The sequence below is a fragment of the Salvelinus alpinus genome, chromosome 9, assembly GCF_045679555.1.
Source record: "Salvelinus alpinus chromosome 9, SLU_Salpinus.1, whole genome shotgun sequence".
Classification (NCBI taxonomy): Eukaryota; Metazoa; Chordata; class Actinopteri; order Salmoniformes; family Salmonidae; genus Salvelinus; species Salvelinus alpinus.
In genome coordinates, this window is record NC_092094.1 from 45,903,324 (window position 1) to 45,919,603 (window position 16,280).

General features: G+C 43.6%; 1 protein-coding gene across 2 annotated transcripts in view; it reads left to right on the forward strand.

The window, feature by feature from the left end:
• LOC139530200 (Golgi apparatus protein 1-like) overlaps positions 1 to 16,280 on the forward strand; it is a 51,393-nt gene that overhangs the window by 25,380 nt on the left and 9,733 nt on the right. The window contains exons 7-19 of one of the 2 annotated variants that reach the window (XM_071326389.1): positions 7,861 to 8,047; positions 9,447 to 9,661; positions 9,884 to 10,005; positions 10,152 to 10,253; positions 10,533 to 10,686; positions 11,815 to 11,853; positions 12,486 to 12,623; positions 12,869 to 12,955; positions 13,068 to 13,130; positions 13,570 to 13,683; positions 15,290 to 15,378; positions 15,472 to 15,682; positions 15,865 to 16,002. In XM_071326389.1, the coding sequence (XP_071182490.1) occupies positions 7,861 to 8,047; positions 9,447 to 9,661; positions 9,884 to 10,005; positions 10,152 to 10,253; positions 10,533 to 10,686; positions 11,815 to 11,853; positions 12,486 to 12,623; positions 12,869 to 12,955; positions 13,068 to 13,130; positions 13,570 to 13,683; positions 15,290 to 15,378; positions 15,472 to 15,682; positions 15,865 to 16,002 (1,659 nt within the window). The remainder of the gene's footprint in view (positions 1 to 7,860; positions 8,048 to 9,446; positions 9,662 to 9,883; positions 10,006 to 10,151; positions 10,254 to 10,532; positions 10,687 to 11,814; positions 11,854 to 12,485; positions 12,624 to 12,868; positions 12,956 to 13,067; positions 13,131 to 13,569; positions 13,684 to 15,289; positions 15,379 to 15,471; positions 15,683 to 15,864; positions 16,003 to 16,280) is intronic. The other variant, XM_071326391.1, reaches the window with a different exon arrangement.

Here is a 16,280-nt window from a genome sequence, read left to right on the forward strand (position 1 = left end):
CCCTTTTTCATTGTTGTAAGAACTATTTTACAAAATACATTGCATTACTAACTTTTTTACCATAGTGAATCAGACATTAATGGAGGCTACACTCTACCTATTGGCTTCTTTGCATATTCAAGACTGTCTCAAAATACAACACTGCCCCTTTAATCCTCTCCTGGAGGATAGTTGGTCACCCTTGGTAGCCTTTAAAATGTTGCAACATGACAATTATTACCAAAATAATTCCCTTCGGGACTCAAAATTAAGGGCGTCCCGTCATCTTTGGGACAATAAATATTTCTAGGACAGTTTAAAACAGACGCTCGGAAAGTTCTGGGACAACAGATCCAAAATTCATACAACCACTGCACATAATACATTTTTTTTTTTTAAGCAATGAGGCTGATGCAGCAGCTCAGACCGTTTTTAGTTGTATTTCTTCATATTATAAGGTCAACAATGTGCATGGCTGTAGGCTACGCGTGAATGTTCCAAAATACAATTAGTGAGAACACTGATCTCAAAAGTGCATTGCACGCGCACATGGTTTCAAATGACAGAGATGAAAATATATACACTGCTCAAAAAAATAAAGGGAACACTAAAATAACACATCCTAGATCTGAATGAATGAAATATTCTTGTTAAATACTTTTTTCTTTACATAGTTGAATGTGCTGACAACAAAATCACACAAATGATCAATGGAAATCAAATTTATCAACCCATGGAGGTCTGGATTTGGAGTCACACTCAAAATTAAAGTGGAAAACCACACTACAGGCTGGTCCAACTTTGATGTAATGTCCTTAAAACAAGTCAAAATGAGGCTCAGTAGTGTGTGTGTGGCCTCCACGTGCCTGTATGACCTCCCTACAACGCCTGGGCATGCTCCTGATGAGGTGGCGGATGGTCTCCTGAGGGATCTCCTCCCAGACCTGGACTAAAGCATCCGCCAACTCCTGGACAGTCTGTGGTGCAACTTGGCGTTGGTGGATGGAGCGAGACATGATGTCCCAGATGTGTTCAATTGGATTCAGGTCTGGGGAACGGGCGGGCCAGGCCATAGCATCAATGCCTTCCTCTTGCAGGAACTGCTGACACACTCCAGCCACATGAGGTCTAGCATTGGCTTGCATTAGGAGGAACCCAGGGCCAACCTCACCAGCATATGGTCTCACAAGGGGTCTGAGGATCTCATCTCGGTACCTAATGGCAGTCAGGCTACCTCTGGCGAGCACATGGAGGGCTGTGCGGCCCCTCAAAGAAATGCCACCCCACACCATGACTGACCCACCGCCAAACCGGTCATGCTGGAGGATGTTGCAGGCAGCAGAACGTTCTCCACGGCGTCTCCAGACTCTGTCACGTGCTCAGGGTGAACCTGCTTTCATCTGTGAAGAGCACAGGGCGCCAGTGGCGAATTTGCCAATCTTGGTGTTCTCTGGCAACTGCCAAACGTCCTCCACGGTGTTGGGCTGTAAGCACAACCCCCACCTGGGGACGTCGGGCCCTCATACCACCCTCATGGAGTCTGTTTCTGACCGTTTGAGCAGACACATGCACATTTGTGGCCTGCTGGAGGTCATTTTGCAGGGCTCTGGCAGTGCTCCTCCTTGCACAAAGGCGGAGATAGCGGTCCTGCTGCAGGGTTGTTGCCCTCCTACGGCCTCCTCCACGTCTCCTGATGTACTGGCCTGTCTCCTGGTAGCGCCTCCATGCTCTGGACACTACGCTGACAGACACAGCAAACCTTCTTGCCACAGCTCGCATTGATGTGCCATCCTGGATGAGCTGCACTACCTGAGCCACTTGTGTGGGTTGTAGTCTCCGTCTCATGCTACCACTAGAGTGAAAGCACCGCCAGCATTCAAAAGTGACCAAAACATCAGCCAGGAAGCATAGGAACTGAGAAGTGGTCTGTGGTCACCACCTGCAGAACCACTCCTTTATTGGGGGTGTCTTGCTAATTGCCTATTTCCACCTGTTGTCTATTCGATTTGCACAACAGCATGTGAAATTTATTGTCAATCAGTGTTGCTTCCTAAGTGGACAGTTTGATTTCACAGAAGTGTGATTGACTTGGAGTTACATTGTGTTGTTTAAGTGTTCCCTTTATTTTTTTGAGCAGTGTATTACTAATTTGACTGAGATTATGCCTTTGGCTGCTGGACAATAAAATAACTTTGATTTGAAAACCAATAGAACATGATACGTTTTTGTTTCATGGCATTAAACAATTTAAGTTTATGGTTAAATAGTTTCTAAATGCTGATCGCCTCTGCCAGTGGCGATTTTAGCATGTAGATCTTGGTGGGGCAAAATTAACAAATGTGGAATGCATGCCATCAAAGCCACTATGCAATACTAAACAATATATTAATTTCACTATAACGACGACAAACGGTGCACACAATCTGTTAGGGCTTACATAAAGCTGTCCCAACGGCAATCCCGACATCTTACCACTGCTACACCTGGCTATCAGCAGAGCCTTGTCTGGCAGCAAAACAGTTCATTCAGCCTCATATACTGCCTAAAAAGAAAAACATGATATGGCTGTCTTGCTTAATCAAATGTGGTTTCTAATGACATTTTCTTTTCAGACATTAATGAGCGAGCTAGGACGGACGTAGTCCATATAACTATTTGTTTAGCACTTTTGAAATGTACAATGTCAGAAATCAGAACATGGGCCGCCGTTCTTAGTGTTCTCCCGATATACCAAGTCAGAACAGTAGGATAAATAAAGGGGGCATATAAGCAGACAATGAAATCTCTTACAATATTCAATGATGACATTTCTCTAAAACAGATTATAGGCTACATGTGCACCACCAAGTGCAAGTGAAATTAATAGACCAAATTATTAGGGTGAGGCACATGGGCGACTAACATCTTACTACACAACATAGTATTTCTTTTTTAGCTACTGTATACATATCTCGCTGGCATATAATTTATACAGCAGCATACAATACCTTTTTGTGCTCACTTGAACAGTAAGGTGGCGCCGCGGTCCTTTGTGGGCAAATATTGTCATCAAAGTCTGGCATTCTCTGGACTTATGGTGCTGTCAACACAACTGGGAACTCAGAAAAAAAACAAGGTCGAATCATAATGACGTCATAGATTTTTCAGGTTGTACCTCCCATTCGTTCTATTCTGGTTAGATCTAGTTTGCGCTGTTCTGTGAAGGGAGTAGTACACAGCGTTGTACGGGATCTTCAGTTTCTTGGCAATTTCTCGCATGGAATAGCCTTTATTTCTCAGAACAAGAATAGACTGACGAGTTTCAGAAGAAAGTTATTTGTTTCTGGCCATTTTGAGCCTGTAATCGAACCCACAAATGCTGATACTCAACTAGTCGAAAGACGGACAGTTTTATTGCTTCTTTAATTAGCACAACAGTTTTCAGCTGTGCTAACATAATTGCAAAATGGTTTTCTGATGATCAATTAGCCTTTTAAAATTATAAACTTGGATTAGCTAACACACCGTGCTGTTGGAACACAGGAGTGATGGTTGCTGATAATGGGCCTCTGTACGCCTATGTAGATATTCCATAAAAAATCAGCCGTTTCCAGCTACATCATTTACAACATTAACAATGTCTACACTGTATTTCTGATCAATTCAATGTTATTTTAATGGACCAAAAATGTGCTTTTCTTTCAAAAACAAGGACATTTCTAAGTGACCCCAAACTTTTGAACGGTAGTGTATATATTTTTACATTGCTTGCAAACTGATATGTGACATGTATTAATGCCAAAATTACATGTATAACAGGCAAGCACCAATTTTTTTATTTAAAAAATATTTTTTTTTTGCAAAAAAGGTGGGGCTCAAAACAGGTGGGGCTCTGAATGACGGGTCGCCACTGGCCTGTGTGGTGCGCAACAGGCACTGTCCTTCACGCTCCGGTCTTGTGACGATTTGATATGAATGAACCGTGCGAGTATGTCGAAAGAATCAAGCCTTTAGATCCCTTCAAACTCAACTCTGGACCATGAAGCCAGTTCCACTGCTTGCTTCATTGTTCCCCTCTAATCAGGGACTGATTCAGACCTGGGGCACCAGCTGTATGCAATTCATTATCAGGTAGAACCGGACATCGTAGGGCAATAGTTGAATACCCCTGCTTTAGACGTTAAATGTTAATTATTCTTTATTATATTTGTCAAAATGACTTGTTAAGCCTATATTTATGTAGGTAAATAAAAAGTGTCATTAAAGTTTGGCTACATTTTCTGCCACTTCCCTCGTCAGCATCGATTTGGACACAGAGCTATAGCCAGTAGCATATGCATATCATCTACACTTTGACATGTAGGCTTTTTTATTTATATACATGAAAAATGTATTTGAATATTATTCCAATGTTGGCCTTGATCCATCTGAGTAATTGTTTGAAATGTATTCTGAACAAAAATATAAAAACGCAACATAATGTGTTGGTCCCAGGTTTCATGAGCTGAAATGAAAGATCCCAGAAATGTACCATATGCACAAAAATATAATTTCTCAAAATTTTGTGCACAAATTTGTTTACATCCATGTTAATGAGCATTTCTCCTTATCCAAGATAATCCATCCACCTGACAGGTGTGGCATATCAAGAAGCTGATTAAAACTCATTATCATTACACTATCATTATCATTAGCATACCACCCTGCATACCACTGCTGGCTTGCTTCTGAAGCTAAGCAGGGTTGGTCCTGGTCAGTCCCTGGATGGGAGACCAGATGCTGCTGGAAGTGGTGTTGGAGGGCCAGTAGGAGGCACTCCTTCCTCAGGTCTAAACAAAGATCCCAATGCCCCAGGGCAGTGATTGGGGACACTGCTCTGTGTAGGGTGCCGTCTTTCGGATGGGACGTTAAACGGGTGTCCTGACTCTCTGAGGTCATTAAAGATCCCATGGCACTTATCGTAAGAGTAGGGGTGTTAACCCCGGTGTCCTGGCTAAATTCCCAATCTGGCCCTCAACCATCACGGTCACCTAATAATCCCCAGTTTACAATTGGCTCATTCATCCCCCTCCTCTCCCCTGTAACTATTCCCCAGGTCGTTGCTGCAAATGAGAACGTGTTCTCAGTCAACTTACCTGGTAAAATAACGGATAAAAAAAAGAAAACACTGGTGCAGCTTGTGCTGGTGAAAATAAGTGTGCAATTTTGACACACAACACAATGCCACAGATGTTTTGAGGGAGCGTGCAATGCTGACTGCAGGAACGTCCACAAGAGATGTTGCCAGAGAATAGAATTTGCATTTCTCTACCATAAACCAGCTTAGAGAATATTTGAGAATTTAGCAGTATGTCCATCCAGCCTCACAACCAAAGACCAAGTGTAACCACGCCAGCCCAGGACCTCCACATCCGACTTATTCACCTGCGGGAACATCTGAGACCAGCCACCAAGACAGCTGATGAAACTGAGGAACATTTCTGTCTGTAATAAAGCCTTTTTATGGGGGAAAACTCATTCTGATTTGGCTGGGCCTGGCTCACCAGTGGGTGGGCATGGCTGCTCCTCGGCCCAGTCATGTAAAATCCATAGATTAGGTCCTAATAAATGTATTTCAATTGACTGATTTCCTTATATGAACTGTAACTTAGTAAAATTGTTGCATGTTGTGTTTATATTTTTGTTTAGTGTATACAGTGGGGAGAACAAGTATTTGATACACTGCCGATTTTGCAGGTTTTCCTACTTACAAAGCATGTAGAGGTCTGTAATTTTTATCATAGGTACACTTCAACTGTGAGAGACGGAATCTAAAACAAAAATCCAGAAAATCACATTGTATGATTTTTAAGTAATTCATTGGCATTTTATTGCATGACATAAGTATTTGATCTCCTACCAACCAGTAAGAATTCCGGCTCTCACAGACCTGTTAGTTTTTCTTTAAGAAGCCCTCCTGTTCTCCACTCATTACCTGTATTAACTGCACCTGTTTGAACTCGTTACCTGTAGAAAAGACACCTGTTCACACACTCAATCAAACAGACTCCAACCTTTCCACAATGGCCAAGACCAGAGCGCTGTGTAAGGACATCAGGGATAAAATTGTAGACCTGCACAAGGCTGGGATGGGCTACAGGACAATAGGCAAGCAGCTTGGTGAGAAGGCAACAACTGTTGGCGCAATTATTAGAAAATGGAAGAAGTTCAAGATGACGGTCAATCACCCTCGGTCTGGGGCTCCATGCAAGATCTCACCTCGTGGGGCATCAATGATCATGAAGAAGGTGAGGGATCAGCCCAGAACTACACGGCAGGACCTGGTCAATGACCTGAAGAGAGCTGGGACCACAGTCTCAAAGAAAACCATTAGTAACACACTACGCCGTCATGGATTAAAATCCTGCAGCGCACGCAATGTCCCCCTGCTCAAGCCAGCGCATGTCCAGGCCCGTCTGAAGTTTGCCAATGACCATCTGGATGATCCAGAGGAGGAATGGGAGAAGGTCATGTGGTCTGATGAGACAAAAATAGAGCTTTTTGGTCTAAACTCCACTCGCCGTGTTTGGAGGAAGAAGAAGGATGAGTACAACCCCAAGAACACCATCCCAACCGTGAAGCATGGAGGAGGAAACATCATTCTTTGGGGATGCTTTTCTGCAAAGGGGACAGGACGACTGCACCGTATTGAGGGGAGGATGGATGGGGCCATGTATCGCGAGATCTTGGCCAACAACCTCCTTCCCTCAGTAAGCGCATTGAAGATGGGTCGTGGCTGGGTCTTCCAGCATGACAACGACCCGAAACACACAGCCAGGGCAACTAAGGAGTGGCTCCGTAAGAAGCATCTCAAGGTCCTGGAGTGGCCTAGCCAGTTTCCAGACCTGAACCCAATAGAAAATCTTTGGAGGGAGCTGAAAGTCCGTATTGCCCAGCGACAGCCCCGAAACCTGAAGGATCTGGAGAAGGTCTGTATGGAGGAGTGGGCCAAAATCCCTGCTGCAGTGTGTGCAAACCTGGTCAAGAACTACAGGAAACGTATGATCTCTGTAATTGCAAACAAAGGTTTCTGTACCAAATATTAAGTTATGCTTTTCTGATGTATCAAATACTTATGTCATGCAATAAAATGCAAATTAATTACTTAAAAATCATACAATGTGATTTTCTGGATTTTTGTTTTAGATTCCGTCTCTCACAGTTGAAGTGTACCAATGATAAAAATTACAGACCTCTACATGCTTTGTAAGTAGGAAAACCTGCAAAATCGTCAGTGTATCAAATACTTGTTCTCCCCACTGTATATTCTTGTCCACTAAATTTATTTTATTTACTTGTCCCAGACAAGGACAAATGTTAATGTTGAGCCCTGCAAAATGTGTAGAATTGCAGGAAACTAGCTTTAAAGTAACTGCCCAGTGAAAATCTCACCTTTTAAAAGTTTGTGTTAACGCATACTCAAATAATGTTGTTGACTCGTCCTATAAAGTATAAATTGGAGAAAAAACACTTCAAAAACCAGCCCACACCATTCTGTTGTTGAGGTACGCCCACACCATTCTGTTGTTGAGGTACGCCCACACCATTCCAACAAAGAAAAGCTGCTTTTTAACATTTTTGGAAAATAACTGTTTCACTGCTATTGTAAGTAATTATAGAAATCTGAAACACTGGGCAGTTACTTTAAAACAGCAAAATGTTGTCTCTGTGGCCAAGAGGAGGGCCTCTAAAATTTTGGGCGGAGGCAGCGCCATTGGCAATGACCACTACCACGCCCACAAATCCTAGGGGAAAAACTGGAATGTCTGTTCTGGTCAATCTATTTTCGTTCTTCTGTTCATTAGTCAATAAGTCAGAGTGATTGTGACCAGAGCTGTTGTGTGTTGTGGCTGTCCTCCACAGTGCAGAGATGCTCTGACCACTCGTCAGAAGCTGATTGCCCAGGACTACAAGGTGAGCTACTCCCTGGCCAAGGCCTGCAAGACGGACCTGAGGAAGTACCGCTGCAGCGCGGACACCAACATGCCCCGTGCCCGCGAGGCCCGCCTCTCCTACCTGCTACTCTGTCTGGAGTCTGCCGTACACAGAGGTTGGGCTGGCTCTTGTCTTCCTAACCTATATCTGAGTGTCCACCTGTTCTATCTCTTATGTTTTGTAAATGTACAGTACCAGTCAAAAGTTTGGACACACCTACTCTTTTTTTTATTTTTTTTACTATTTTCTACATTGTAGTAGAATAGTGAAGACACCAAAACTATTAAGTAACAAAAAAAGTGTTAAACAAATCTAAATATGTTTTATATTTTAGATTCTTCAAAGTAGCCAACCTTTGCCTTGATGACAGCTTTGCATACTCTTGCCATTTTCTCAACCAGCTTCATTAGGTAGTCACCTGGAATGCTTTTCCAATGGTCTTGAAGGAGTTCCCACATATACTGAGCACTAGTTGGCTGCTTTTCCTTCACTGCGGTCCAACTCATCCCAAACCATCTCAATTGGGTTGCGGTCGGGTGATTGTGGAGGCCAGGTCATCTGATGCAGCACTCCATCACTCTCCTTGTTTTGGGTCATTGTCCTGTTGGAAAAACAAATTATAGTCCCACTAAGAGCAAACCAGATGGGATGGCGTATCGCTGCAGAATGCTGTGGTAGCCATGCTGGTTAAGTGTGCCTTGAATTCTAAATAAATGACTGACCGTGTCACCAGCAAAGCACCATCACACCACCTCCTCCATGCTTCACGGTGGGAACCACACACGTGGAGATCATCCATTCAGAGCCAGTTTCATCATAGCGCTTGATGGTTTTTGCAACTGCACTTGAGGAAACAGTTCAAAGTTCTTGTAATGTTTCACATTGACTGACCTTCATGTCTTAAAGTAATGATGGACTGTCATTTCTCTTTGTTTATTTGAGCTGTTCTTGCCATAATATGGACTTAGCCCTATTTGGTAAAAGACCATCTTCTGTATTCCACCTCTACCTTGTCACAACACAACTGCTTCGCTCAAACACATTAAGAAGGAAAGAAATTCCACAACTTGACTTTTAACAAGGCACACCTGTTCATTGAAATGCATTCCAGGTGACTACCTCATGAAGCTGGTTGAGAGAATGCCAAGAGTGCAAAGCTGTCATGCAGAGGGTGGCTAATTTGAAGAATCTCAAATCTATATATATATATTTTTTAACACTTGGTTGGTTACTACATGATTCCATGTGTTATTTCATAGTTTTGATGTCTTCACTAATATTCTACATTGTAGAAAATAGTACAAATAAAGAAAAACCCTGGAATGAGTAGGTGTGTCCAAACTTTTGACTGGTACTGTATATCTGCCTTTGGAGTACAAAACTCTCACATGGTGTCACTCTGGTGTTACTTTTAGTGTTTTTCTCTTCAGTTAATGAAATTAAATGTCTTTCAAGTGCCCTACTTGCAGTTCCTGCATGACATTTTCTGACGTCTTTGTGTGTGTGTGTTCTAGGTCGTACGGTGAGCGGTGAATGTCAGGGGGAGATGTTGGACTACAGGAGGATGTTGATGGAGGACTTCTCTCTGAGCCCAGAGATTGTGCTGCATTGCCGTGGGGAGATCGAGGCCCACTGCTCCGGACTCCACCGCAAGGGACGCACCCTGCACTGTTTGATGAGGGTAGGCCGAGGAGACCTGGGCGCCATCGACAACCTCTGCCAGAAAGCTGTGAGTTCAGTTCACCTACAAAATCTCACCATAGATATTAGGAGATGAGTTATCAAGACTGAGATTAAGGGCACAATCATTAAGTTTGGAGCTTTAAAGAGCAGCCATGGACCAGAACGAAAATAGACATACTGTACTGTATCCTCTTCAAATAATGTTTTTTCCCCCAACTTTTATTTCTATCGATTGATTGGATGTTATTGACCCCCCCCCCCCCCCCAGCTCCAGACTTTGATCCAGGAGGCAGACCCTGGGGCAGACTACCGTATCGACCGGGCCCTAAACGAGGCCTGTGAGTCTGTCATCCAGACAGCCTGCAAACACATCCGCAACGGAGACCCGATGTGAGTCACCAAAATCTTCCACTCCCCTGCTCACTTTACATAGATAATAGGAAAGAGAAGTACCAGAACAGTGATTTCAAAAAATATATCATCATTTGTCTGTCATACTTCAGCTCTGGTAATGTGTGTTTGTTGTGATTGTGTAGGATCCTGTCGTGTCTGATGGAGCACCTGTACACAGACAAGATGGTGGAGGACTGTGAACACAGGCTGCTGGAGCTGCAGTACTTCATAGCACGGGACTGGAAGTAAGTGGCAATGCTAGTTTATGGGAATCCTCCACACATTCAAAGCCTTTTTAACCACTGTATCGTTAATATAGGAGCCTGACCAGGCTCCATATAAGGGTTTTTATTATGCCTGGTCATTGCATTTTCCTGGTATGTCTTCTTCCTCCATCGTGCTCTTGCTTGCTCGTTGGGGTCAAGGCCGGAGGACTGTAAAACACTGTGACAACTGTTGATGTAAAAAGGGCATTCTAGATGCATTTGATTGACCGTTCCTTACACAAACGTTCTGCCTCCCAGATTGGACCCCATCTTGTATAAGAAGTGCCAGGGCGACGCCTCCCGCCTGTGTCACACCCACGGCTGGAACGAGACCAGCGAGATGATGCCACCCGGCGCCATCTTCTCCTGTCTGTACCGCCACGCGTACCGGACAGAGGAGCAGGGACGGCGGGTAGGATTGCACCCACAGACATACATGCATTCATATTTACATACTGTACTAGTCAAAGGTTTGGACACACCTACTCATTCAAGGGTTTTTATTTATTTTGATGTTTTCTACATTGTAGAATAATAGTGAATACATCAAAACTGTGAAACAACACATGGAATCATGTAGTAACCAAAAAAGTGTGAAACAAATCAAAATAATTTTAGATTATTCAAAGTACCCACTCTTTGCCTTGATGACAGCTTTGCACACTTTTGGCATTCTCTCAATCAGCTTCATGAGGAATGCTTTTCCAACAGTCTTGAAGGAGTTCCCACATGTACTGAGCACTTGTTGGCTGCTTTTCCTTCACTATGTGGTCCAACTCATCCCAAACCATCTCAATTGGTTTGAGGTCGGGGGATTGTGGAGGCCAGGTCATCTGATACATCACTCCATCACTCTCCTTATTGGACAAATAGCCCTTGCACAGCCTGCAGGTGTGTTGGGTCATTGTTCTGTAGAAAAACAAATGATAGTCCCACTATGCCAAGAGTGCAAAGCTGTCAAGGCAAAGGGTGGCTACTTTGTAGAAACTCAAATATAATATATATTTTGATGTGTTTAACACTTTATTGGTTACTACATGATTCCATATGTGTTATTTCATAGTTTTGAGGTCTTCACTATTATTCTACAATGTAGAAAATAGTAAAAAATAAAGATACCCGGGAATGAGTAGGTGTGTCCAAATCGTATGTCTTTATATACTCATGATTGACTGCTGCGTACTGCACACAGGAAACGCATCAGTGCCTAATGTAGAGGAATAGTGATATAGATTTACTTACAATAATCACATAAAGAACTATTGTCTGAAGTGATCTTATTTTTATTTTATTTTATTTTACCTTTATTTAACTAGGCAAGTCAGTTAAGAACAAATTCTTATTTTCAATGACGGCCTAGGAACAGTGGGTTAACTGCCTGTTCAGGGGCAGAACGACAGATTTGTACCTTGTCAGCTCGGGGATTTGAACTTGCAACCTTTCGGTTACTAGTCCAACGCTCTAACCACTAAACTTAGACCTTTAGAAATACCGTACATCTGTCTTCAGTACATCCTGAAAGTGTTGTCCTTTTTAAAAGGGGAATGCAGTGGAACAAACAGGAAAACAAGGTTACATTGTAAGTAAGTTCAGTGATGATGATGATTATCGTGATGTGATTGGGTTCTGATTCCTGAAGATGATTCTGGTCAAAATGAGGGAAAATGTGGGATTTTTTTTGTTGCTGTCGAATGTCAATTTGAACACATTGCTGAAAATGTAATTATATAGCTTAACACTTGATGTATCCGTGTGCACCTTTACATGTTGAATGTGGCATTGGTGTCAGAAGTGGAATTAGGTAATGTACTGGTCTCTGTACTCGGGAATGATCTTCAGCCTTGCAATGAAAATAACAATAATCTTTGAATATTTGACTGGAATGGTTGCTTGGTGACATTGACAACGTTGGGATAATGTCTTAATGTGATCACCCAATCAATATACTGAAGGTACACTACAAGCAAAAGTATCATTCATTTTGATTGGACATTCCATTAGCATTGATGCTTGCTTGCTTGTCTTGTCTTGGGCTCCAATGTCCCCTATTGCCTGGTTGTCGCTTGTCCTGCATCCTCAACAGGGTTGGCCTCAATTCCATTTGAATTCAGGAAGTAACCTGACTTGTAATTGACTGAATTGTAAGGGAATTGACCCCAACCCTGATCCTGAGTACTATAATGTTGGGTTCTATTCTTTGATATTTCCTAGCTGTCTCGGGACTGTAAAGTGGAGGTGCAGCGTATCCTCCACCAGAGGGCGCTGGATGTGAAGCTGGACCCGGAGCTGCAGAGGCGCTGTTTGACCGACCTGGGGAAGTGGTGCAGTGAGAAGGCAGAGTCTGGACAGGTACTGGACGAGACCACCTGCTGTCTGTCTCACACAATTCTTATCACTTGCATATTAAACCATATCATCTATTTATTGTAGCCTGTAACTGCTGGCGTGATCATTTTTCTTTAGAATGCTTTGTACTCGTTAACTATAACGTGGTCAACCATGTTGGGCTTAGATCAGGGGCACAGTAATAATTGCATAACCAAGGTGTATGTTTTCTGTATTGAAGTCTGACATGGTATTTTTGGGTGTTCCAGGAGCTGGACTGTCTACAGGACCACCTAGAAGACCTGGTGTCAGAGTGCAAAGATGTGGTGGGCAACCTGACTGAACTGGAGTCTGAGGTAAGAAAGGAGTACCAGGGACACATTGACTGGTTGCTCTGTGTGAGGAACTGGCTGTGGTAAACTATGGTTGGTCACATGGTAAAAGGATGTTCTTCTCTCCTCCCACCAGGACATTCAGATTGAGACACTGCTGATGCGAGCCTGTGAGCCAGTCATCCAGTCCTACTGTCACGTGAGTCCTACCTCTACCCCAGCGATGAGCTCTCTCTCAGGGCTATTCATACCACCAACCCCCCCCCTTCAATTTCACTACCAATGACAGGGATATCTATCCTGCCAAGAGTCTAGAATTTCAAATGATCCATAATTAAAAAAGAAATGTGAGTTATAGATCTGTTGTTCTCGTTGAAAGCAAGTCAAAGAAGCGGTAGATCTGTTCTATGTGCGTTATTTCCATTCTTCCCGTTTTAAGTTTAGTTTTTGTTCTTTCTGTTTTGTGTTTTCTGTTTCTACATACTGCATCTTCAACTGATTTCACTGATTCTTATAAGGACAAGAGACATACTGTATTTCAATGGCTTTGTATTCTGACTCTAACAGTACTCAAACTTTTTCCCTTATGGTCTTTGGCTCCTGACCACTTTCTATTTCTCTCACTCTCTCTCTCCCAGGAGATGGCAGATAACCAGATCGACACAGGGGATCTGATGGAGTGTCTGGTGCAGAACAAACACCAGAAGGAGATGAACGACAAGTGTGCCGTGGGCGTCACACACTTCCAGCTGGTGAGTCTCTGTGGCCCAACTCCAAATATACTCCCAGCACTGTTGTATTTTATTTGTCTTTATTTTATTTCACCTTTATTTAACTAGGCAAGTCAGTTAAGAACAAATTCTTATTTACAATGACGGCCTACCAAAAGGCCTCCTGCGGGGACGGGGGCTGGGATTAAAAATATAGGATAAAACACACATCACGACAAGAAACCTAAGACGACAACAACAGCATGGCAGCAACACATAGCAGCATGGTAGCAATATAGCATGGCAGCAGCACAACATGGTATCAGCACAAAACATGGTACAAATCTTATTTGGCACAGACAACAGCATAAAGGGTAAGAAGGTAGAGACAACAATGCATCACACGAAACAGCCATAACTGTCAGTAAGACAGTTTTGGCTGTTTCAGACTCCTCATTCAGACTCATAATTGAGTCTGAATGAGGAGAGACAGACAGACTAAAACTCTCCAGTTTGAGTGTTTGTTGCAGCTCGTTCCAGTCGCTAGCTGCAGCGAACTGAAAAGAAGAGTGACCCTGGGATGTATGTGCTTTGGGGACCTTTAACAGAATGTGACTAGCAGGAAGGGTGTTGTATGTGGAGGATGAGGGCTGCAGTAGATATCTCAGATAGGGGGGAGTGAGGCTTAAGAGGGTTTTATAAATAAGCATTAACCAGTGGTCTTGTGACTGGTATACAGAAATGACAAGTTTACAGAGGAGTATAGAGTGCAGTGATTTGTCCTATAAGGAGCATTGGCGGCAAATCTGATGGCCGAATGGTAAAAAACATCTAGCCGCTCGAAAGCACCCTTACCTACCACTCTATAAATTAAGGACCCGTAACCTAGCATGGGTAGGATGGTCACCTGAATCAGGATTAGTTTGGCAGCTGGGGTGAAAGAGGAGCGATTACGATAGAGGAAACCAAGTCTAGATTTAACTTTAGCCTGCAGCTTTGATATGTGCTGAGAGAAGGACAATGCACCGTCTAGCCATACTCCCAAGTACATGTATGAGGTGACTATCTCAAGCTCCAAACCCTCAGAGGTAGTAATAACACCTGTGAGAAGAGGGGCATTGACAAGTTTTTCCAACACTTTTGATGAACAGGGTAAAATAGAAATTGGCCTATAACAGTTAGGATCCGCTTGATTTCCCCCTTTAAATAAAGAATGCACTGTGGCTGCCTTCCAAGGAATGGGAACTTCCCCAGAGAGGAGAGACAGGTTTAAAAGGTCAGAGATCGGCTTGGCGATTTATAGCAACCTTTAAAGAAGAAAGGGTCTAAACCATCTGACCCAGATGTTTTTATGGAGCTCCTTCAACAACTCGGACTCAGTGACCGCCTGCAGGGAGAAACTTTGTAGCGTGGCAGGGGAAGAAGAGGAAGGAGCATCGGGGCTAGTCGCGTTTAGAAGGGGTGGTAGATGAGGAATTGTTGGACGGGCAAGGAGGCGTGGCCGAGTCAAATAGGACTCCTGATCTGAAACATAATAAGTATGTGTGTGATCCCTGTGAGAATTGAACCCATGCCCTTGACCGTCGATTCACTCCCATTTCTCTGCTCTTTTGTTCTCCTTTTGCTCGTCCCTTCTCTTCCCTCCCAGGTCCAGATTAAAGACTTCCGTTTTTCCTACAAGTTTAAGATGGCCTGCAAAGAGGACGTGCTCAAGCTCTGCCCCAACATCAAGAAGAAGTGAGTGCTGCCTGAGTGAGAACCCGGAACTAGTTGAACAAACTGTCAAGCAAACGTTCTCTCTTTCGCTCCCCTCTCTCTCATTCCCTCCAGGGTGGATGTAGTGCTCTGTCTGAGCACCACGGTGAGGAACGACACTCTGCAGGACATGAAGGAGCAGCGCGTGTCTGTCAAGTGTCGTAAGCAGCTGAGGGTGGAGGAGCTGGAGATGTCTGAGGATATCCGTCTGGATCCTGAGCTCTACGACTCCTGTAAGCAGGACATCGGGCGGCTGTGCCAGAACGTGGCCTTTGGAAACGCACAGGTCAGTATTATTAATGCATGTTCTAAACACATTCCTCTCCATCTGATTCCCATCAGCCTGGCGACAGCCTCGCTTCTCAGTCATGCCCTAGACAAAAGCGTTTAGCAACGGTAATATTTCTACATGAGAATGATTGACGAGGATGACTATGACGATGAAGACGAGTGCCCTCTCTGTAATAGGTGATCGAGTGTCTGAAGGAGAACAAGAAGCAGCTGACCCAACGCTGTCACCACAAGGTGTTTAAGCTGCAGGAGGTAGAGATGATGGACTCAGAGCTCGACTACCAACTCATGAGGGTGTGCAAGCCGATGATCCGGGTATGTACTTTTTCACTGCGTCGTTTTAGCACACAAGAACACAGGTCCAAAGACAAGGCAAATGCAAGGAATGTAAGGAAGTCTTCAACAATGTAGTTATGCTCGAAGGCGCCTCAATCAAACCATGATTGCTGATTGCATTGGGTCTGAATTTAAATTTGAGTGTATTTTGTATAATTATAATTTTCCTGAAAAAGAGGTTCCTGGCAGTTAGTAAAACTGTCAGACAGACAGGATGACTGTGGCTTGTGGTGCCTGTTGGTCTCTCCCATGCGTAT